This window comes from Acromyrmex echinatior, chromosome 17 (assembly GCF_024713525.1).
Source record: "Acromyrmex echinatior isolate Ae372 chromosome 17, ASM2471352v2, whole genome shotgun sequence".
In the NCBI taxonomy this organism is placed as follows: Eukaryota; Metazoa; Arthropoda; class Insecta; order Hymenoptera; family Formicidae; genus Acromyrmex; species Acromyrmex echinatior.
This window is the reverse complement of record NC_141868.1, coordinates 484,192-507,994: the sequence shown is the minus strand read 5'-3', so window position 1 is coordinate 507,994 and position 23,803 is coordinate 484,192. Positions and strand designations below refer to the sequence as shown.

General features: G+C 35.4%; 1 protein-coding gene and 1 pseudogene across 1 annotated transcript; both read right to left on the bottom strand.

Annotated features, from left to right (window-relative positions):
* Positions 1–11,002: 11,002 nt before the first annotated feature.
* Positions 11,003–12,905, bottom strand: LOC147906802 (uncharacterized; annotated as a pseudogene).
* Positions 12,906–13,411: 506 nt separating this feature from the next.
* Positions 13,412–15,184, bottom strand: LOC147906801 (uncharacterized). The gene is given in 2 exon segments (XM_087415290.1): positions 13,412–14,664; positions 14,666–15,184. Coding segments are annotated over 2 exon segments (888 nt in total). The 3' UTR covers positions 13,412–14,295.
* Between the last annotated feature and the right edge of the window lie 8,619 nt (positions 15,185–23,803).

The window sequence follows — 23,803 nt, the reverse complement described above, 5'->3', positions numbered from 1 at the left end:
AATAAATTAATAGTAAATGAAACGCATCTGTTCTAAGAATATCGACCAAAATCATCATATCAGAACAATAAACATTGGAGCAAGGCAGATTTATACTTCGCGAGGAGTTTTGAAACCGACATTGCGGCTATCTCTCATAGGCTTCCTGCGCTTCGAACCTAGACCTTTCATACGATTAAGAAAGATCGTGGGCTGCTTCTGGAACGCGCGTTGGCTCTATAACAAATAAAATTGTATGGATTATGTCATATCATTTGTCACTTCTCCGTGTCCAAATCTTTGCACGTGCTATGCCGACCAACTAACTTTAACTATTTGAACGCGTCTTGATCTACGATCTTACATGATAAACTACTTTTATCAGCTAACGCTAATTACGACGAGGGCATATTTTCATAAAATAATATTGTGATGTGTAAACGAGGAAATCGATTTATTTACGATCACAGCGTCGAACACGTACCTGAACAGCCATCTTGTTCGTCTAAAAGAGCGACGAAAACCGGAAGAATGGACTATGGCAATTGGCATGGTGGAATTGGTGGAAAGACGCATGATGTAAAGGCCATGCGCATAATAGAAGGAATAAAAATGCCTTTTCATGCTAACGCTCGACATTAATTTTCAGCGTCAGATCGTCGTCACGCGATCACAGTTGACGCTTGGTATTCGTCAATTTCTATCACACGACTTATTTTGACTTCGAAAATGAGCGTCGAGCGTCGAGAGGCACCTTAAAATTCACTGTCAGAGCTCTAATGTGTAATGCCTAGTTCACACTGGACGCGGTGGGCGATGAACGACGATATCCAATGAAAGCTGTTGGTGCTTGTTCACACGTGACGACAAAAAGCAAAGCTCTTGTTGGATATCGGTCGTCATTCACCGCTTCCATTCTGCAGCAGGCATAAGTTCGATATTATATCCCAGAGCTCTGATTGTATGGCTCATTATTCCCTGTTGCCTGTGTCTATTGCCTGTTTCTATTGTGTTTAAGCTTTTACTCTTTGTTTTTTTCTAATTATTAGAACGAGAAAAAGACAAAGAGTAAGTTGAATTGAGATTAAAGTTAATCTATTATACATTGGTAGAAACGGGAATTAGAGTTTCTACATTGGTGGAAACTCGGAATGCAGCTTACTCGCCGAACGATTGATTCTTATTCATAAATTCACAAATAAGAATCGATCGCTCGGAGAGCGGTACATAAGCCGCATTCCAAAATCCATCGAAAAAAACTGTTGCAACTTTTCCGTGACTGATTGTAGTAGAAAAAATTTTTACTTTAGGCATTTCACATCAGAGCTCTGACAGTAAATTTTAAGGTGCCTTTTCATGCCAACGCTCAACGCTCGTGGAGCCATGAAACTAAGCAGTATTTTAGTTCTGCGATATTCCGACAGCGGCGCTGTCATGAAAAGTGCGTCGCTGAACCATAGAAATGATCTGAATTATCCTACTCAGGCCCATATTAATAAACGTGCCCTGGTCAAAGTTTTTTCTTTTGAGAGGAAAAATAATAATAAAATAAATATGATATTAGTTATTTCAATTTTGTTGAAATAATTTCTTCCTAAACAAGGAACATACTGTATTATTTACATATGAATACATTGAAGATAATTATTTTAATTACACTGTTCTATCTTTTATTAGGTGTACAAATAAGTTTTAAAGAGTTTTTAATGAAATTTAATATTTATTTATTTAGAAACGAAAACACTTAATTATCAAAATAATCTCCATCATTATCTATGCCTTTAGCCATCTTTCGGGCAGCTTGCGAATTCCAGAAGCGAAGAAGGTTTCGTCTTTCGATGCGATAAAATTATCCACCCATTTTCGCACTTCTTCAAATGCTCGAAAGTGTATACCGGACAAGGCGTTTTGCATTGAATAAATGATAATCAGAAGGGGCTATGGGCTATACGCCGGGTGCGGCAAAATTTCCCAACTAAGAGCTAAAACGTTTCCTTTACAGGTTTACCAACATAAGGTCTAGCATTGTCATGAAGCAATTTCACAGGACGTTTTCCTTTGCCAGTAAATGGACGATTTCGTTCAATTTCTTGATTTAAACGGATCAATTGTTGACTGTAGCGATCACTGTTAACCGTTTCATTCGGATGGAGCAGTTCATAATATAGCACACCCTTCATGTCCTACCAGATGCATAGCATAACTTTACTGCTGTGGATGTTGCGTTTTGACGTTGATGTAGTGGGTTGTCCTGGATCCACATAATGTTTTCTCTTTTTAGGATTATCGTAAAAAATCCACTTTTCATCACCAGTCACGATTTTCCACAAGAAAGATTTTCTATGCTGTTTATTGTACAGATTCAAACACTTCTCAAGACGATCATTTTTGTTTTTTTCACTTAATGCATGCGGCACTCACTTTCCTTCCTTCAAAATCTTTCCCATCTGCCGTAAACGAATTGAAATATCTTGTTGAGTTACTCCAAGTTGCTGTGCAAGTTCGTTTTGTGTTTGACATGAGTTTTGATCGAGTGATGCTTGCAATTCATTGTTTGTAACCTTCTGAGAAGCATCACTACGTTCTCTATCGCTAACATCAAAATCATCCTCTTTAAATCACCTAAACCAAAATTCACACGTTTACTTTTGGATACAACATTGACTCCAAGAACAGAACAAATTGATTCACATGCTTTAGCAGCGCTTTTTCCTTGATGAAATTCGTATCGAATGCAGTGTCGAATAAATTGCTTGTCGCTCGCCATTTTAAAACCATTTAATTTTGAGGTTAAGTTTCCAATTTTGTGAAGTCAATTATATTTTTTAATAGTACACATTAAGCGCCACTACATATCAAAAGAACGCGAAAATATTTGAATTCTAAGTTTAAATTATACGTTACACAAAAAACGCTTTAAAACTTATTTGTACACCTAATACATACATTTTATTTAGTAAATTATTGATGCATACACAGTGCGACAAATATGTTCCCGGACAGGGTCTGAAAATCATAATTGAAACAACAATATGCATATTTTTTGGTTTTATTATTTAAAATATTCTCCTCTGGCTTCAATACACTTGTTACAGCGATTCAATAGTGATTCAAATGCATGTTCTAGCTCAGTTTATGGAATTGCCTCTAGTGCCTGTGTAGAAGCTGATTGGATGATCGGAATGTCATCAAAAAAGCGTCCTTTCAATTTCAATTTCAATTTTGGGAATAATGAGAAGTCGCAGGGGGCCAAATCAGGTGAATACGGTAGATGGTTTAACACAGAGACACGATTTACAAAGAAGAGCCAAATATTGACGGACAATCAATGAAGTGTCAATCAACTCGGTGCATTATCATGCAACAAAGACCAATCTTCTGGATCACGATATTCGGGGCGAATACGATGAATTCTGTCCATCAATTACTTTAAAACTTCGAGATAATATGCACCAGTAATTGGTAAATTTCTACCTCGACCAAAATCTTGTTTAACATGAACTGTCATATCTTCGTTATATGTCAACCAAAATAAATGAAACTTTGACAGATGATAGCAAAATGTTGCAAGAAGCTAATGTAGCAAGAAGCTAAGATATAAAGTAAAGAAGCTAAGATATAAAGTAGCTTCTTAGAGAGATGATCAATTTCCAATTGCATTGCCTAATCGATAATACATCATTTCGACACACACATAAGATATTTATTATAAATTTATTTGTTCTAAACTCATCATACATATACAATGAATGTCGGCAATTTACTCTTTATTTCTTATGTGCTTGTCTTATAATATCAAAGATAATTTTTGTCTCTTTCTTTTAATTTTGACTTATTATTTACGACTTGTTTTGTACCTTTCTTTTTATTGTTTGCGACTCAATTTGTACTTTTCTTATTATTTTTACTTACTTCTATCGTTAATTTATTATTATAATTTATACTTGCTACAGAAACATGTTCGTCCTTATACACACACACGGTTCGGAGGAGCACATTTTTGTCAACTATAATCGTTTGTTTGATTTCCTCTCAATTTGGAGCGAGTTTTATAGTTAATTTGCGTCCGAATGCGAATTTTACTTAATTTCTTATGTTTTTATAATATCTACATTATAACTCTATTGTTAATTACCGTTGTTAATTTATTTGTCACACTAATTTATTTGTCACATTGAAAATGATCCAACAAGGATCGAAACGTTTGTTTTGTTTACCTTCTGATTGTCAAATTATATTTCACGTTTTTAATTTTATGACATAGTTTTATTTCAATTTTTTTTAACTATTTATACAGTTTGTCAATTTATGTTTTAGACTCGTAGCCTTTTTTCCTTTTTACGTATTTCTAAAAGTTTTAAACCGACAATTGTAGCAAAAAATAATTGACGTAGTATGCGTCGAATAGATAGAAAATCAGTATTTTTATATGTAAAGATATATGTGAGATGTGTTTACCTTTAGAAAAAATCCCAAAAAAATCATGTTTCTGTAATAATGTTACGATGATCAGTACTTTCTATGAAATATTTTTTTTATAATTATCATCCGAATGAAAATTCTGATAATCAATCAAATCGCAAAAATGTGATGATTAATATAATTATAAGGATGATGTCAATATAATTTTATAATTAACAAATCAAAAAGCCTTTATATGTGCCTTTACATGCAATATACAAATAATTTTTTATTTATCTATTAAAGCGATTCGGTATTCTTCCTTATTGGAGTACATGTTAAATTTTGGGTCGACTTTTGAAGCGTCGCCTTCTTCTCCCCCCCCCCCTCCCCACGCCGCTCAATGCTCGACGGCTGAACCGCACCAGATCGCGTGCGAATGTGTATCTCAGGAGCATTGCACTAAGAAATATGCTGCGACCGTACCTTCCAGCAAATTATCAATCCTTTACTTTCCTTAGTTTTCTGTGATGTCTTTTTTATTCAACACGCCTTCTTTATTCACATGTTGAATAAAGAAGACATCACGGAGTTATTGGAGTTAAGTCATTCCAATTTAAAATTATGCATCTGGTTCTGTACTGATTCTTATTAGTCTTAAATTGATATTATCAGTATTCTATATTAAAAGATATTACATTTTGTGGCACATTAGCATGTCAGTAGCTCTTTGAAAGAAAACAGAATGTATCATAGAAATAATAAAGCAATATTTTAAAAGTTCATAATATTCAGTAAAATGTATTTACTTATTAATATGATGTTCAATTACTATTATTAAGAAAATAACAATTATGTAAAAAGATAAATATTTTTAATGAAAATAATTTTCATGTTAAAATGTTGTCATATGATAATTTTCATGTTGAAAGGTATGATAGCAGCATGTTTCTTATACTGTGACGCTCCTGAGATGCACGTCCGCGCGCGATCCAGCGGTTCAGCCGTTGACTGTTGAGCGGTTATAAAGGAAAAATAGGCAGCACATCAGAAATTGGCTCGAAATGTGTAACTAGTTTTGAGTACACATAAAATTTCTATAATTTTATAAAAATATATTTGGAATAATATGTTCATTAATAACGTTATTTGTTAAAAAAAAAATTATGAAAAAAAGGAAAAAGCAGGATTGGACATAGGATCAACATTCTGATCTCGCACCTAACGCCCGAGATCACGCTGAGTTTTTGCAGACCGCCTCTATGAACGTGGTACATAAAATACACGGAAAATCGTAAACTGTATCTCGTTAACTATCATGTTTCGAAATCATTTTTGCTATTATATATTAGGTGTAGTAAAAAGAAATCCATTATTTTTCCGATAGCTTTAGTAATCTGTATCTCATCTACGCGTGATACAGATTACTAAAGTCATTTATTGGAAAAATAATGGATTTCTTTTTACTACACCTAATATTAATGAGAAAGGTATATGATTAACTCTTTCACTTATAATATCGTGTGAGACTCGTGGTAAAGAAATCGGGCCAAACATTAGTATCATTGATGAGAGTCGTAAACAACATGTTCCAGACTGTTAATTATGGCGCTATCGTAACTTAAATCGAAGGGCAAAGGATTAATATAATTTAATAAAAATTATGTATTATCTAGAATATCTCTTTCCTCCTTATGATACACGCCAAGCGGCCGAGATCGCCGAGAAAATATTTCCGGTCGCTAGAAACAAGTGACCAAGAGAGAAGGACAGAGACAGACTCATTGTTTTGCTAGACGAGCCCAGTTCGACGTGTCCGCGCGGAGACTCACCGATTACAATCGGAGTTTCTATCCGTTTTTGTTTTTTCTCTGTCTTATGTTCGATCCTGCTTTTTCCTTTTTTCATAATTTTTTTTTAATAAACAACATTATTAATAAACCTATTACTCCAAATATACTTTTTATAAAATTACAGAAATTATATACGTGTACTTCAATGTGCTCGAAATTAGTTGCGCATTTCGGGCCGATTTCTGAAATGCTGCCTACTTTTCCTTCACAACCGCTCGACGCTTGACGGCCGAACCGCTCACGCGCGGATGTGCATCTAAAGAGCGTCACAGTATAAGGAACAGTACTGCTGCGATCATATCTTCCAGCAAATTGTCATGAAAATATTTTCCTTTCTACATAATATTGTATTTTCTTAATAATGATAATTGAACATCACAATAACTTAATGCATTTTACTGAATGTAATGTATTTTAAAATATTACTTTATTATTTTTATGATACATTCAGTTTCAAAGTGCTGATCACATTTTTGTGCCACAGAATGTAATTTAGAATTTTACTTTACCGCGTCATATATCTGATCATCTATTTGTATTTTTTTTTTAGTGGAATAAACCTGGAGAATGCACTTAAATAACGTATCAATAATAGATCTTCAAAGATACTAGAGAGTTTTTACAATAACGTAGATTTAGATACGGTGAACGCCTTTTCTTATGTTACGTCCAAACCCTGGAAAATTTGATCAAGGAGACAATGAGGGAGAATGGAGAGGGTATGGAAGGACGGTCAGACTCAATCTCACAGGTATACGCGCGGAGGCGAACATCTGTGAGTCGTACGCACCTTTTAAGACCCGGAATGTGGGTCAACGTCCAAAGGGACGCTATGACATCTGTTCCGTTGGACAGTGCGAACGTCGGTCAAGGAACTTAATCCCTTTGACCCGGGATTGGACCTCATGCGATTTCAGGTATTCGAAGGAAGTGAATGCGAGAGGTGATGTTAATAAAAGACAGGGGAATACCTTAAGTTACATTTATTAATAAAATAATAAACAAAGAGTTTTGTACATTATAAACTTCTCTTTACATAAGAAATATATACTATCTATAGCTTGTGGATGAATGTGTGTATGTGTGTGTGTGTGTGTGTGTGTGTGTGTGTGTGTGTATACAATGAATGTGTTTTTCCATGGGAAAACGCGGAGGTGGACTGGAAATAATTACGACTTACTTAGTAGCTGTCCCCGAGATATCGGGTGAGTTCTAGGCGAGTGGCCAAGGAGATCCGTCGTCAGTAAAGAGCATCTGAAGGGCAGTCGTCGTGGCGTATGGCTAACTTCAGTTGCGATTTGATTACAAGTTCACATTCGGACGGAATCGCGAATTGGCGTGATTAGCGCGGGTTATAATGATTTTCGGACTGTCCGAGACAATAAGTAACTAAGCGAACTCCACTGACGTGGACTGAATGGTTTAAAATTCTGTACTGACGTGAACCAGGTGCTTCAAAATTTGGTACTGATGCTCTGTGCTTCCGCGGGACCTCTATTTATACCCCGAAAAAAGGGAGTTGAACCCTTTGCCTAGGATGCTAAAGTTAGTTGTAATGTCACGCGAGATTTACGATTTTTATAACGTTTTATCGTAGTTGATCTAAAGTACATAGAGTAATTTTGAGAAGAAGAGAAAGTGATTTATGGTTTTCTTTAAAGAGCCAAGATTGCTCCGAGACGGATTCTATTATTCTCGCGGAAAATGGCTAGATAAGCAGATAGTTATCATGCTATCATAGTTAGTTGCGAGTCTGGTTTCAGATAACGCTCCTGTTGGAAGTTATTCTATGCATTTACGTTTTTTTAAGTGCAACATGGCGCCTGTTTTCTAAGACAAAATTGTTAGTCAGTCTCTGATGATAAAGCCTAGATTTTTACTATTGCGTGACTTCGGTACATTTATAATGTCTTTGCAATCTTGTCTCTTTTCGAGCCTACATTAAGGTTATTATTCTTTCGAGGTTGATTGACATTTACGAGTTTTCGCGGCGCCTGTCCGGTCCCTTTTCAATTCTGTCAGTCCGTTATCAGAAGGCTCGGGTCTCGTAGACGCCAACCATAGTCGCGGCGAAGAGAAAAAAAAATCGTAGCGTCTGTAGGACGTAACACCCCCAACCTTAGACAAATGTTGGGGTGTGAGAACGCAACATTTGCAAACCAAAAAAAGATCGGTTCTTTTCTTTCGACAATTTGATGGGTTTGAACATATGGTCGGACTCACATTTAAGTGTTATTCTTTATATGTGTGTCCCTTGGTTTATTAGAGAAGCAGGAAAGAATAGGACGTTTCCAAAACTCGCCTCTTCAGTTCTTTCGTCCTTCCGTTTTACAAGTAAATGTCGATATCTTGGTATGCATCAACATTTTGATATCCGTTCGTAAGTTTAGCTCATGTCATCAAGAAGCAGGAAAGAAAGATAGGATTCTTTTGGAATTCTTTCGTGCTCCTTGTTATGCCATAATGTGTATACTTACAATAATGCAACTAAAGTACTTAAGTGTTCATTGAAAGATGCTCCTGCGATATAATTTTATAGTTAACGCTAAGATTTGCCAATCTTTGCTGGAGAATTTGTATAACTCTATACATATGCGTGTATATTTAATGTTTTATATATATATATATATATATATATATATATTATATTATTATTCTTTTTCCTTTTCCCTTAGTATTGGCAAATGGGTGATGGAATATTTGAAAGAATGAATACCTGAAAGTCGCCAACCTCCCAAAAAAAAGATTTATTGCATTGACCAGTGCAATAGTCGAAGGTACTTCCCATCTCCAGTCTAAAGTGTGAGATCTTATCAGTGTGCCGAAATCTTTTGATGCGGCTTCGACACTTATTTCTTCGCGGCTTGGCATTTATTGTCGTTTTACCGCAGGTCGAACAGCTTTGCATTCATTCACAGATTTTCTATGGACGAGACAAGGGCCATGTAGCATCCTTTATTTGGAATTTCTGCGTGGCAACGGTCGCAGGTTTTTATCAGGATACTTTGGCAGACCCTGTGTTCCTTCAATGACGTGCACTGGGGTTTCGGTCAAATACCGAAACTAAACGTCAACTAAATTTTTCCATTTAATTGGAGTACAAAGATCTTTATACGATCTAGTGATCCGGAGATGGTGATAGTGCACTAGCGAATTATAGGCTGTAATTGACGATCAGATGGCTTTGCATACGAGGAAAATTCTTTTAAGAGGGAGAAGGAAAGCAAGACAATTTGCCTAAGAATAAAGGAAAGATGTTGTTCTTAATTAATCTTACTCCAGCAAGAATCAGCTATATAAATCTCTTGTTAGTTTTTTTTAGTATAGTGATTCTAGAAAAAAAAAAGATTATTATTATTATTATTATTATTATTATTATTATTATTATTATTATTATTACACTATCCCTGAGTTTCTCTTATTATATAATATATATATATATATATATATGTGTGTGTGTGTGCATATTCTTGTATATAGAATCTTTATAATTAATTTTATTATTAATATGTTTTTATTATTGATATTATATTATTATTTACTTTTCCAATTATTTTATTTTTTATTTTTATTTTTTTTGTGTGTAAATATATATATATATATATATATATATATATATATATTCTTATGCTTATTATTATATGGAAGGGTACGTGCCCGCTCTCAACTTATCACTATGTTGGGCGTAACCTAATGTAATCAAAGTTTCCTTCATGTCGATTTGATGATACTCGCGAGCATCATCTCCGCTATGAATTTCTAACTTAATTAACGCAGCTTCATTTTTTATGGTCCCCAAAATGGACATTCGTCCCTCCTGTTGAGGAATCTGGTCAGGTCCCTTGCCTTCCTTGACCAAGACGAGCCGGAGAAGGAAGCGGTGTGAGCCAATCCACAGGGGATCCCTTGCCATTCTAGTTGGCAGAACCTGTCTTCCAGAATGTAGACCTCGAATAATCGGCATTACACGTTACGGCCCCAGTCTCGTAGAGAGATCGCGACCGTTCCGTCTCCGTTGACGTCTGTCATAATTCCGCGTTGCCATCCTCGGTTTTCGCGAATAGCCACGAGTTCTCCGACAACGATGTGATCGGGACGATGAAGCAGCATGTGCCCTCTTCGTGTCATCCTTCGGATTAGCTCCTCGAGCAAGTCCTGAAAGTCTTCGCTCCCAGTCTTCAATTCAACCCAGAACATCGTAGGTGAGTCCACTTTTACGACTTTCACTTCCATCGAACTCCATGCCAATAATTTGGTATTAATGCATTCAATTTCCATATCGTCTATAAAAAGGTTATCGTGATACTTAAAATGCCTGCATGGCACCGCATGCTATTGTATTTATTCATGTATATATTTATTTTATTTATTTTATATATTTCATGTATAGATTTTTATTTATTTATTTTTTTTTTTTTTTTTGAGAGAGAAAAGAGAAAAAGAAAATTGTGAATAGTGCCGGATTTTCCCTTTAATTACTCAGCCCTTCAATTCAAGAGTATAGTTAGATTCTTCCCTCAAGGGAAGGAGAGGATAAATAGGTTCTAGTTTAGGCTCAGTTTCATTATGCTCTTGTAATTCGAGATCTGAAGCGCTAGGATTTACATCTCTAGGTTTATCCCTTCTTAGATGTAATAAGAGTTGAGTAAGTGAATCCCATACGGCTCCCAGTAAGTACACCGACCAACCGTATACAGTGTGTAGAGCGTATCCATGTACGAATGTGTCTAACAACAGTTTGATAAGTATAGCAATTAGGTATACTCCGATTAATCCAGCGCTGATATTGCCAAAGATTAAAAATTTATTCCAAAATTTTTCCCAAGCGGAGATAGCGATTCTTTCTATTGATGCTTCGTCTATAAGATTAGAGAGTGATCCTCCATTTATTACGGTTGAGCGCCCTCATATGCCTCTTGCCATGGATTGAGAATTGCGGGTCGCTCTGCGGGGAACATTGAGTTCTTCCAGATCGCTTTGTGAATATATTCCACTGGTCGCTAGTGCTCCGGGTAGTATATTTCCATGACGGTTTAGTTGAAGGCTTCATAATGATGGGTGGTAGTGTCTCCACTGGTTTAGGCATAATTTTATACCATGAATCTCTCAAGAGGTACATGGTAGGTGCAAAAGAATTACAGGTAATTTGAGTTCCGTGACGTATTAATACATGCGTTTGCGGGGTCAGAAAATATGTCTCATTTCCTCGTATTACTGGAAGCTGCTCGTAACATTCTGTGGTTTGAGCTAATTTTACTTCGACTGATACACATTTCACCATGTGAATAACTTCTGTCAAAAGTATATATCCAGGTCCCTTCATAAAATGATACGCGAAAATATCAGGCGATCTGGCGGCTATGGATAACGCATTCTGCATCATTCGATATTCGAGTTGACATTGTTGCAATAATATATTCATGTATAGTTGATTAATTTGAGTGCGAACGTGTCTTTCTACGTATACGAATTTTGAATTAACGTATGTGAAGATATCCATGTTCACTGCTATAAAGCCAGAGCTTTTAAAAACTTCGGCACCAAACGTCATTTCGAAAATTATTAAGCAAAAGGTAGTATAAAAGAAGGGCAAAGAGCCAATGACGTAAATAATAAATTATAATTCAGATAAGAAAACTTAATACAAAAACAATTAAAATACAATAAAATAAAACAAACGTTTCAATTCCAATTGAGTCATTTTCAATGTCATCATACAATAATATAAATGTCGTTCTAAATTAAAAATTAATACATAATCTTACAATATTCTTAAAATTAACAAAAAATTCTTTCCTCTTTCGGTGTAATACGCTGTGAGTCATTTTTATCAAGAATTAACAAAGTGATAAGAAAGTTCTGGAAAAGTAATCGTATACAAAAACAATTAATATTAATCATATAAAAATTAAAAATATGATGATATACCTTAGCAAATCTGTTAAAAGTCCCATAACGAGAAAAAAATGTAAAATGTGGTCCATTTTGTGGCACAGTAAAATAGTCTTTTTAATTTAATAGGTTATTAAAGCAAATTCGCAAAAGTAACGAGCATCTGACTTAAACGATGTCACACAACGAAATGTCAAACAGAAAAACATTATCGATAAACGGAAAAAGGAAAAATAGGAGGAAAAGGACAGAAGATGTTAGAAAGGAGAAAGTGAATGTATAATGTCAGAATACAAATCCGGCAAAGACTCCGTATTATTTTGTCTATTAATCCCATGCTTCTGTTTTTTAATATGAACCATTTCTGATATCAACCTTTTGTTGTATGAAGGCTCTATATCCAATATTTCTACTTTCCCATTTAAAATTATGATTCTCCACCATACGATGGTTGGAAATCACTGATGGAGATTTTGAACTTATATTGATATCAGAAACATGTTCATGCAATCTGATCTTTAATTGTCTTTTAGTTTGGCCAACATAACTGGCATCACAATCATCACAGGATATTCTATAAACCACATTTTGACTCTGAACGTGTTCCAAATCATCCTTTCCTCTCCTTATAAAACTTCTCAATGTGTTAGGAATAGTAAAAGCCAATTTACAATTAAGCATATTAACAACAGATATAAATCTTTCAGATATCGTATTAACATATGGAATCGTAAAGAACCTTCCCCCAGTGTCATCCTTATTCTTATTTAAATTATTAAACTTATTCTATTATGAATGGTCGAAAAAATAAAACTTAATGGATATCCATTCTGTAAAAAAACCTTAATAGCGTCAATCAAATTATTTTGTTGGAATTTCGGATGACACAAACAAAATATCTTATCCACGACCCCATAAATCACACCTCTTTTATGACAGAGCGAGTGGTGTGAATGGAAATTAAGAAATCTGCCGGAAAAGGTTGCTTTACGGTAAACATCAAAAATGAGATTCCGTTCATCGATAATTACCATCGTATCTAAATAACTTATTCTTCCATTACCTATCTCCATGGTGAACTGTAATCTAGTATGTAATGAATTGAAAACATCCAAAATATCACAAATACTTTCAGAAGGAGCGGCTAAGATAATATCATCGACGTATCGGTAGTAAAACAACAGACGACAAGGCAGCATTCCAATAGCCATCTTCTCGAAATCCTGCATAATAATACTTGCAACAACCGGTGACAAAGGTGAACCCATGGGGGTCCCAAAAATCTGTTTATATATTTTTTTATTAAAAATGAAAAAAGTCGAATTCAGAACCATACGAAAGGCTATCAGAAACTCGTCCAAAGGAATCTTAGTTTTCTTAGATATAGCATCCCACCTCACAACCACACTATCAGATGCCAAATCTATAGGTATGTTAGTGAAAAGGGATACTACATCCAAGGAAACCAAAACGGAATCTGATTCCAGTTTAACATTTTTAAGTTTCTTGATCAAATCATAGCTGTTTTTTATGTGACTGGGCGTCTCCGGTAAAGAGTCTGCAATAATGCCATGCAAAAATAATGCCAAATTATAAAATGGGCTATTTACCGATGAGACAATAACTCTCAAAGGATGGTTTTGCTTGTGTATCTTAGTAACACCATAAGCCCTAGGAATGACCCCATCAGTCGTCCGCAACCTCCGATACGTCAAATCATCTGTTACTCCCTTACCTTTCCACCTACCAAGCAAGTTACATAACTCACCCGTAAGTTTCTTAGTAGGATCTTTCGTTATTAATTTATAAGTATTCTTGTCCGAAAGCATCGACTCCATCTTGGATATGTACTCAAATTTATTCTGAGCAACGGTGACATTCCTCTTATCAGATTTGGAAATTAAAATCTCGGGATGATCTTTTACAAATCGTTTAGTTGTTCTTACCCAATCGCACAACAACTTGTCATTCGAGTCGTTCTTAGGAAAATCATTCCGAAATTTATCAATAATTAAAACACTATTATTTCTAACAAAGTTAGTTAAATTCTTCTGACGGCCAATAATATTATTCTCAATATTTTTAATAAATTCTATCAATGTTCTATCTAAATTGTGTTTGTTAATAGGAAGACCAAAGCCTTCCCCCAACTGAAGCAAACATTGGACCTCTAAAGGAATGTGAAAATTATTAATTTCGGATGTTCGGTCCTGATAAGCGTATGTCCATAAGTAGTATATGTGCCAGTGCTAGTCAAAGAGAGAATCATAATGGTCGTGGTTATTGAATAGACCGTTTGAGATCGTTCATTGGTAGCACCAAGTATTTTATTAGCGTATCCATTATATAGTACGCCATAATCGGAACCTCTGCAATGATCGACAGGTACGGGGGGGGGGTCCCAAAAGGTATCCCCTCCCTCCATGTCAGTGCAATGAGTGGAACTCAATTCACAGGTTACTCCTGATCTGAGGTGTACACGATTTGTATTTATTCGAACGTCAGCAATGTAATCTTGTAAAGTAATTTTGAGGCCTGCCTAATACAATGACATTTCCCTAATTTCCATAAGGATCGGAATAAGCACTGCCGGTGCATACACCGTCATTGTCAACATGCCCGGCTAAAATTATTGGACGTGATGCGGTCTGATTAGATAGCAGATCTGTTATGTGAGTTCCGGCTATTTCGAAGCTTCCGTAGGTATGCATGCGTCGACATGCGTCTCGAGATACATCGGCTATGTATGAGAATTGCCTATTATATACGTCCATCGTATGTGAAAACATTCCACATCTTTTTACTGTACGATCTATTTCGACTTTACATTGCATTACTTTCACAAATTTAAAGTCGTTGAGTTGAAGTACTTGTATATAGATTTTGCTAGAGTTTACATTCTGCGGGGGAATATCATACTCTTCAATGTTTAATAATGATAGTGTAGTTAAATTTGCTGCTGCGAAGCTACAGTCATATCCTATTATTCCGTAAGTTCCTCGAGTCCATATTATTAATATAAATATGACGGTTATTCTTTTGATGCAGCTATCCATCATCTGAAATGTTGATTTGATTTGTTTAACTATTATGAAATGTTTTAATGTGAGAAATTCGCAAGCGGTTAGGGTGAACGATGCGACTATTTTTCTTTATTTTAATTTTAACATTATTTCTATTTAAAATTTCCAAGACTTCATGAAGTCCGGTATATTGATCTCCAAATTTTCCAGATTTTGGTTCCTTTGATAAAAATATATGATCTCCAGGGTTGAATGTCTGTGGATTAATTTTCTTGTCGTAATGTTTTTTTGATTTGAGAATTTAATTTTAGCTTCTATGACGTTTTCACGAGCATTTGTTTGGATTGCATGGAGTTGCGTAACTAAATTTATTAGATAATCGTTGTAGTTAGCTAATTTGTTTTCCGGGTTGAAGAGCTCATTTGACGGTATTCTTGCTATTTTACCGAATACTAATTCGTATGAAGTATGTTTCGTAGCCTCATGAACGCTAGTGTTGTAATTAAACATGGCTAAGCCAATCCATCTGTCCCATTGTTTCTGCTCGTTTGCGTATTGTTTCAAGTATTCTCCTAATGCATGATGTGATCGTTCTAAGGATCCATTTGATTGAGGGTGAAATGCAGTTGTACGGAATTTATTCTGAATATTTTTGCTATTTTCTTCATTAATTCACTGATAAAATTTCTTCCTTGATCGGTTAATATAGCTTTAGGTGCTTCTAATACGCAAATAAATCTGTCGACAAAGGCTTCTGCTATTGTCTCTGATGTTTGATCCGATAAGGGTATCCCCATGCAAAATTTAGTTAACTGATCTTGCAGGGTTAAAATATATTCGTTACCTCTTTCAGTTTTAGGTAAAGGTCCTACGATATCCATGGCTACTTTGTCAAAAGACGATCCTGGTGTGTCAGTGATTATCATAGGTTGTTTGGTTTTTACTCGAACGAGTTTTTTTAACTGACATTGTAAACATTATTGTATATATCGTTGAACATCGGACTTTAGATTTTCCCAATGGTATTTGTGTTTTATGCTGTTGTAAGTCTTCATGACATCTCGGTATCCTCCCGTAGGGAGGAGCAATGCATTTCTCCGATTATCGTAGATCGAAGATCTTTAGGTGGGTATTTCACTAGTCCCCATTGCATATAATTAATTTGGTTGAATCCACAAAAACTAATTATAATGCGGTTTTGATATTGCTCCATGGCATGTTGTTAACATGATCGGTTTTAGCAATGCTAATAATTTCTAATTTTAATTCTTCAGTGACAGATCGTAAATCTTTTATTACGGCGGAAATCTGGATGAAGGTTATCGTCGGTCCCTCACGTTGCCCTTCGCTAACAGCCAAGGCTAAATGGTAGTATTTTTTGTATTTTACGACTTTGGCTTTTCCTAGAGAGAGATTTTCTAAGCGAGGGATCTCGTTCCTTTCAAACAGTTTTTGTGAACCTGAATCTAATGGTTTCCCATTCGTGTCGACAAAATATGCAACGTTATCCTTTCGCAAAAATAATAGATCGCGAGAATCGAAAATATTGTTTTTGATTATTTGATCGTTAACAATAATAGGCCCTGTTTTTCCTTTTAATTTCTGAATTTTATGTCCTTCTTCATATTCTTCCTTTTCCTGATTTTCCTCTTCATCGTCACTTTCTGCATCGCCTTCTCCGTCCAATGAACCATTTCTGTCTTTTGCTCTTTCCGTCTCCTTCTCTTGTTGTTGGAAATCTCTGGGTAGCTTATCCTGCTGGGCGTCTATATTTTTTGCTGTTTGGCTTCAAGTCTGAATTTTATTACTTTGAGGAATATTGCGCGTTATAGTCTTTTCCATAGTTTGCGGCTCTTGTGGTTTCTCTATCTCCTTTCGCGGCGAAGAGAAAAAAATCGTGGCGTCTGGAGGACGTAACACTTAATTAGTCGCTAAGAAGATAATGTTACTATGACATCGATTGTGTATTAGGTGTACAAATAAGTTTCCGCCGTTTGACAAAAGACGGCGCCACTAGCAAGCTATGGTTAAAATTGTCTGATGTAAAACATTATATCGTAAAGTTGGACATCTGTCAACAACATAACCTTGAAATACTAGCGATTTTGTATCATATATTTTTTTGTGCGGAAATGCCGAGTTTTGAGTCGAATAAGCGTCATTTGCGGGAACTTTTGATTTACTTCTTTAATTTGAAGAAATCTGCAGCTGAGGCTCATCGATTGCTTGTAGAAGCATATGGTGAGGCTGCCTTAAGTGAGAGAAGTCGTCGTGAATGGTTTCAAAAATTTAAGAACGGTGAATTTGACGTCGAAGACAAAGAACGTAGCGGAAGGCCGTAAGTGTACGAAGACGCGGAATTGGAAGCATTATTGAATGAAGATTCGTGCAAACGCAAAAAGAACTTACACTTACATTTTGACTTACATCAATAAAACATTATGTTTCGTTCTTTCACAATAAATGCTTAATTTTTTATAAAAAACGGCGGAGACTTATTTGTACATCTAATATCTTTTCTTATAATGAAAAATAAAAATTTTTTGTATGTATGTGTATATATATACACATATATACATATATATATATATATATATATACACATATATATATATAATACATATATATATATATATATATATATATATATATCGTTTTGCATGACGCTGTATGTGTCAGATAACAATGGCGTTATACGAGTCAATCAGCTGTAACGAGTATGACCCCGCATTCACAGTACCGTTGCCGCGCAATAGTACTGTCAATTCAGTGTAGTGTAGTAGTGTGTTCTACACACATGTGTGTATGTGTGTGTGTGTGTGTGTGTGTGTGTGTGTGTGTGTGTGTGTGTGCGTGCGTGCGTGCGTGCGTGCGTGCGTGCGTGCGTGCGTGCGTGCGTGCGTGCGTGAGTGCGTGCGTGCGTGCGTGCGTGTGTGTGTGTGTGTGTGTGTGTGTGAGTATTTATACAGTGTTTTGTGTCCATAAAATAGAAAAAATGTAGTAGCAGAATATTGTCTGCTTTGGTAAGAAAAGGTTATGAGTGGTTTCTAACAAGCGAATCACTAAGTACAATACAGTATCTCATCCTTATATTAACGAACAAGATTGTAATGATGCACCGTGTAACATTGTGTCTCTTGTTGGAAGGTTCTCTAGAAGGTCAGAATGGGAAAGGTTGGCATCTTTATATTATTCGTGAAAATATCACTTTTATTTGTCATACAAGTGATATGATTATAACAATAAATTGCGCTTTGCCTAATTATGATCCAATGTCAGAGACGTTTATCGTGGGCTGACTATTTTTAATTTACTGCCAGAGGCGTTAATCGTGAGCTGGCTACCTATAACAAAATGTCACAGCCGTAAATTGTGCTTTGGCTAGTTATAGACAAATGTCAGAGGCATTCCTCGTAGGCTGACTATATTTAATTTATTGTCAGAGGCGTTAATTGTGAGCTGGCTAGCTATAACAAAATGCCACAGCCGTAAATCGTGCTTTGGCTAGTTATAGATAAATGTCAGAGGCGTTCATCGTGGACTGACTATTTTTAATTTATTAGCAGAGGCATTCGATTATTAAATTTGGTGAAATACAATTACGGAACCAATTTGAAGAATTTTGCGTCTGCAATTAAAGAAATATAAATAGATGTATTGTCATGATGGAATTAAAAGCTGATTGCTTGACATGATCGAAACAAAGAAACTAATGAAGAAACAAAATTGAATATCAGTAAACAGTTTCTTTGAAACCTTACAACTTTTGTCTGAAACGTTTTTTCTAAAAACGTTATGTAATAGCCTTATAGCACAAGAATGGCCGTAATTCAATCATAGCAGAGAACGTGAATCATAGGTCAACGTATTATATTTGGGCGTACTATGCATGCCGATATAAGTATAATTTACATTCCTTTACGATTATAGTTATAGTCACCTTTATGTTCAGCTCCTAAATCCGGGGTCTTTTTAGAAACCCTACATATATTTAATTACCCCGTTTTACCCAGCATAAAAATATACGTATAATTAAATTGATAAAATAGTAACAAATATAATAAATAATTAGAATAATTTTGACATTATTTTTTACGAAAAAATGAAAAATAATGTTGTGATGTGTAAACGAGGAGATCGATTTATATAAAAATCGACGTATATAAAAATAATCAATATATAAAATTATCAATAATATATAAAATTATAAACGTATATTATTACATAAAGGATATTATATAATTTGTACATATTACATATAATTTTTTTCTAAAAAATCAATTTAAACGTTATTTTTTATTAACCCATTAATATACAAGTTACCATTAATATACCCATTAATTTATTAACTGCCATTATATGCGTCTAATACATACAAAAATAACTGTTATTTATGCCATTTTCCCAAAGAAACGAAGCGTAGAATACACACAATATTGACTGATATATATAAAATACCCAAATGGGGATCGTGATACCTAATGGGTTAATTAGTATTCAATTTTCATATCGTTTAATTATGATCATTAAAGTGGAAACATTTTTTAAATAGGAAAAAATTATATTATTGCCTATGTACTTAAAACAAGGACTGAGATGGACACTCATATTGCGATGACGCTTCTCGAACCGATTGTACTTTCGAATGTAATGCAAATAATCCCTGCGAATAACTATAGTATGTTGCATTTTCGTCTTTTATACAACGTCAGTAAGAATACGGCCTCTAATTGATTTGCCCGTAAAGGGACATTTCTTATCAATATATTTAATTACCCTCAAGAGCAAAGGTTAAACCAGCAAAATATATAAGGTATCCTTTACCAATAAGAAATAGATGTAAAAGCACTCAGAGAATATAAACTCTTCAAGATCATTTTTAGGTCATTTGTGTCCTGCACATTTCTTTTTATATGCAACAATTGTATAATTTATATATAATTTATTATAAATATACAATTTTGTAAAAATATTATAAATATACTCTCTTGCATTTTCATCTTTTTTATACAACGCCAATAAAAATACGTCCTCTGATTGATACATTGCCTGTGAATGCCATTTCTGATGCGTTCGCTCTATAATAAATAAAATTGTATGTACCTATATATAATATCACGTGTCACTTCTACTTCACCGTGTCTAAATCTTTGCACGTGTGGACGACCTAATCACGTGCTACACTGAAACTTTAACTGTTTGAACGCGTCTTGATCTACAATTTTACTTGATAAACTACTTTTGTCAGCTAAATCTAATCATGACGAGGACATATTTTCATAAAATAATGTTGTGATGTGTAAACGAGGAAATCGATTTATTTACGATCACAGCGTCGAACACGTACCTGATCAGCCATTTTGTTCGTTTTAAAGAGCGACGAAAACCGGAAGAATGGACTATGGCAACTGGCATGGTAGAATTGGTGGAAAGACGCATGATGTAAAGGCCATGCGCATAATAGAAGGAATAAAGATGCCTTTTCATGCTAACGCTCGACGTTAATTTTCAGCGTCAGACCGTCAGCACGCGATCACAGTTGACGCTTGGTATTCGTCAATTTCTATCACACGACTTATTTTGACTTCGAAAATGAGCGTCGAGCGTCAAGAGGCATGAGATGGCACCTTAAAATTCACTACATGCCGATACAAGTACAATTCACATTCCTTTACGATTATAGTTATAATCACCTTTATGTTCAGCTCCTAAATCCGGGGTCTTTTTGGACACCCTATATATATTTAATTACCCCGTTTTACCCAGCATAAAAATATACGTATAATTAAATAGATAAAATAGTAACAAATATAATAAATAATTAGAATAATTTTGACATTATTTTTTACGAAAAAATGAAAAATAATGTTGTGATGTGTAAACGAGGAGATCGATTTATATAAAAATCGACGTATAAAAATAATCAATACATAAAATTATCAATAATATATAAAATTATAAACGTATATTATTACATAAAGGATATTATATAATTTGTACATATTATATATAATTTTTTTCTAAAAAATCAATTTAAATATTATTAAATATTATTTTTTATTAACCCATTAATATACAAGTTACCATTAATATACCCATTAATTTATTAACTGCCATTATATGCGTCTAATACATACAAAAATAACTGTTATTTATGCCATTTTTCCAAAGAAACGAAGCACAGAATACACACAATATCGACTGATATATATAAAATACCCAAATGGGGATCGTGGTACCTAATGGATCAAATAATATTCAATCTTCATATCGTTTAATTATGATCATTAAAGTGGAAACATTTTTTAAATAGGAAAAAATTATATTATTGCCTATGTACTTAAAACAAGGACTGAGATGGACACTCATATTGCGATGACGCTTCTCGAACCGATTGTACTTTCGAATGTAATGCAAATAATCCCTGCGAATAACTATAGTATGTTGCATTTTCATCTTTTGTACAACGTCAGAATACGGCCTCTAATGGATTTGCCCATAAAGGGACATTTCTTATCAATGTATTTAATTACCCTCAAGAGCAAAGGTTAAACCAGCAAAATATATAAGGTATCCTTTACCAATAAGAAATAGGACTTCCGATTGAGCAGGTGAGTGGAATACACGCGTGCTTTAGAGCGCGGAAGCTGTTCTTAATTTTTGAGAGGATACTGTAGAGAATCTCCCTTCGGGGTTTGTCTTATAGCAGACGCGAGTCTATAAAATCGAGAGCTGGGCAAAAAAACAGCTCGCGAAGCACATCTGACGCGAGCTGAATAAAAAACAAAAGGAACGAGGAAACATAACCTTAATCCAGCCAGCTGCCTGTTCTATCCGTCAAGCTGAAAGGCAGGAGGTTCGCCTGTCTGAGGAGGGGGATAGGAATCCGAAGAAAATCCTCTGGAACATCGGTTTCACACATCTCCGAACATCTGGAGATCCAAGGTAACAAACACCGGCTGCCATCCCGAATTTTACAGTTTGATATCGAAGTAAGAGGCAGCGTTAGAGAGCACGTGCGAAAGTACGGTCTTCTGCGCAAACGCGGGAGGAAGTGAAAATCGACCAGTGCCGTGCATCAAAAACTGTTATCAGGAGAGAGAGAAAGAGAGAGAGGTAAGTCAAAACAGCGACAAACGAGAATAATTGAAAAGATTGGTGCGCGAGGCGGACGGGAAGAGGGAATGAGTGAAAGGAAGGAGGACAAAGTAGGAAAAGAAGAAGCATTCCTAGCGCCGCTGGAAGTGGAAAGCAATAGAGTCAAGAAGTGGATTGAAGGAGGCGACAAGTGGGGACAAGGCTTTGAAGAGGGGAACAGAGTTGACGCGAAGCAAGAGAGAGGGACGGAGAAAAGAAAACCGGGAAGACCTACGAAGGCAGAGAGTCTCGGGAAAAGTAGAAAGGACAGCACGAGTAGCATTATATCGCTGTTGTCGAAGAGGGGAAGAACGAGTGACTCTGACAGTGGGAAGGAAGACGACAGTGGAACAACGCAGAGTGTGAAGCGGGTGAAAGAAAGCCAGTCGAGACAAGCCGTTATAGGTGACGGTATGAATGTGGAGAAGATAGAGAAAATGATGGATAAGCAGAGAGAGGATATTGTAAGAGAAATAAAGTCGATGCTGTCAACACAGAGAGAGGAGATTGTGAAAGAGTTAAAAAAAGAGCTAATGGAAGAAATGAGAAAAGAAGTAAAGAAGGAGATGGAAAAAGAAATAGAAAAAATTAGAGAAGAAGAAAGATATGCCCGAAAGAATTTGGAAAGCGAATTGGAGAAAATGAGAAGGATTGTACAAGACTCGGAAAAGAGAACGCTGGAGCAAGAGAGAAGAGAAAGAAGATTAAATATAGTAGTAAGGAGGGAAAAAGTAGAGGAGGGAAGAGCGTTGGATGCGGTGATGAATGTGTTTGAGAAAAGGACAGTTGGAGGTAAAGGACAGGGGGATTAAAATAAAAGATGTATTTAAATTAAGAAATAGGGAGGATGACAGTTTAATTTTAGTAAAATTATATAGTATGAATGAGAAACGAATGATAATGGAAAAAAAGAATAAACTGAAAGGAACAACAATATATGTTGATGACCTGACAAAGAATGAAAGAGAGAGACAGAGTGTGATGAGAGTTTGGGCAAAGAGAGAGAGAGAGAAAGGTACGAGCGTGAAAGTAGGGTATAGAAGAGCATGGATGAATGGAAGAGAGTATGCATGGAACGAGGAAAGAAAATGTATGTATGAAAAGAATTTTTAAGAAGAGCCATCACAGTAAGCGAAAAAAATATCAGCAGAAGATGCAAAACAGAAAATAGAAGGAAGGAGAGAAATGAGAGAGAAAGAATGGTGAGAGGGGTGATATGGAATGTGGCACGGTTAAAAAGAAAAGAAGAGGACTTCTGGGAATTCTTAAAAGAATTCGAAGTAATTGGCTTGACGGAAACATGGGTGATGAAGGGGAGTGGGGGAAATTAAAAGAGAAGATGCCAGAGGGGTGGAAGTGGAGATGCCAGCCGGCAAGTAAAGAATGTGCGAAAGGGAGAGCGAAAAGGGGAATTATAACTGGAGTGAGAGTGGAATTGGAGGAGATAGACACTGAGCGTGAAGAAGAAGAGAGGTTTCAAGAAAGAGCGGTGAAGATGGATGGAGAGAAGTGGAGAGT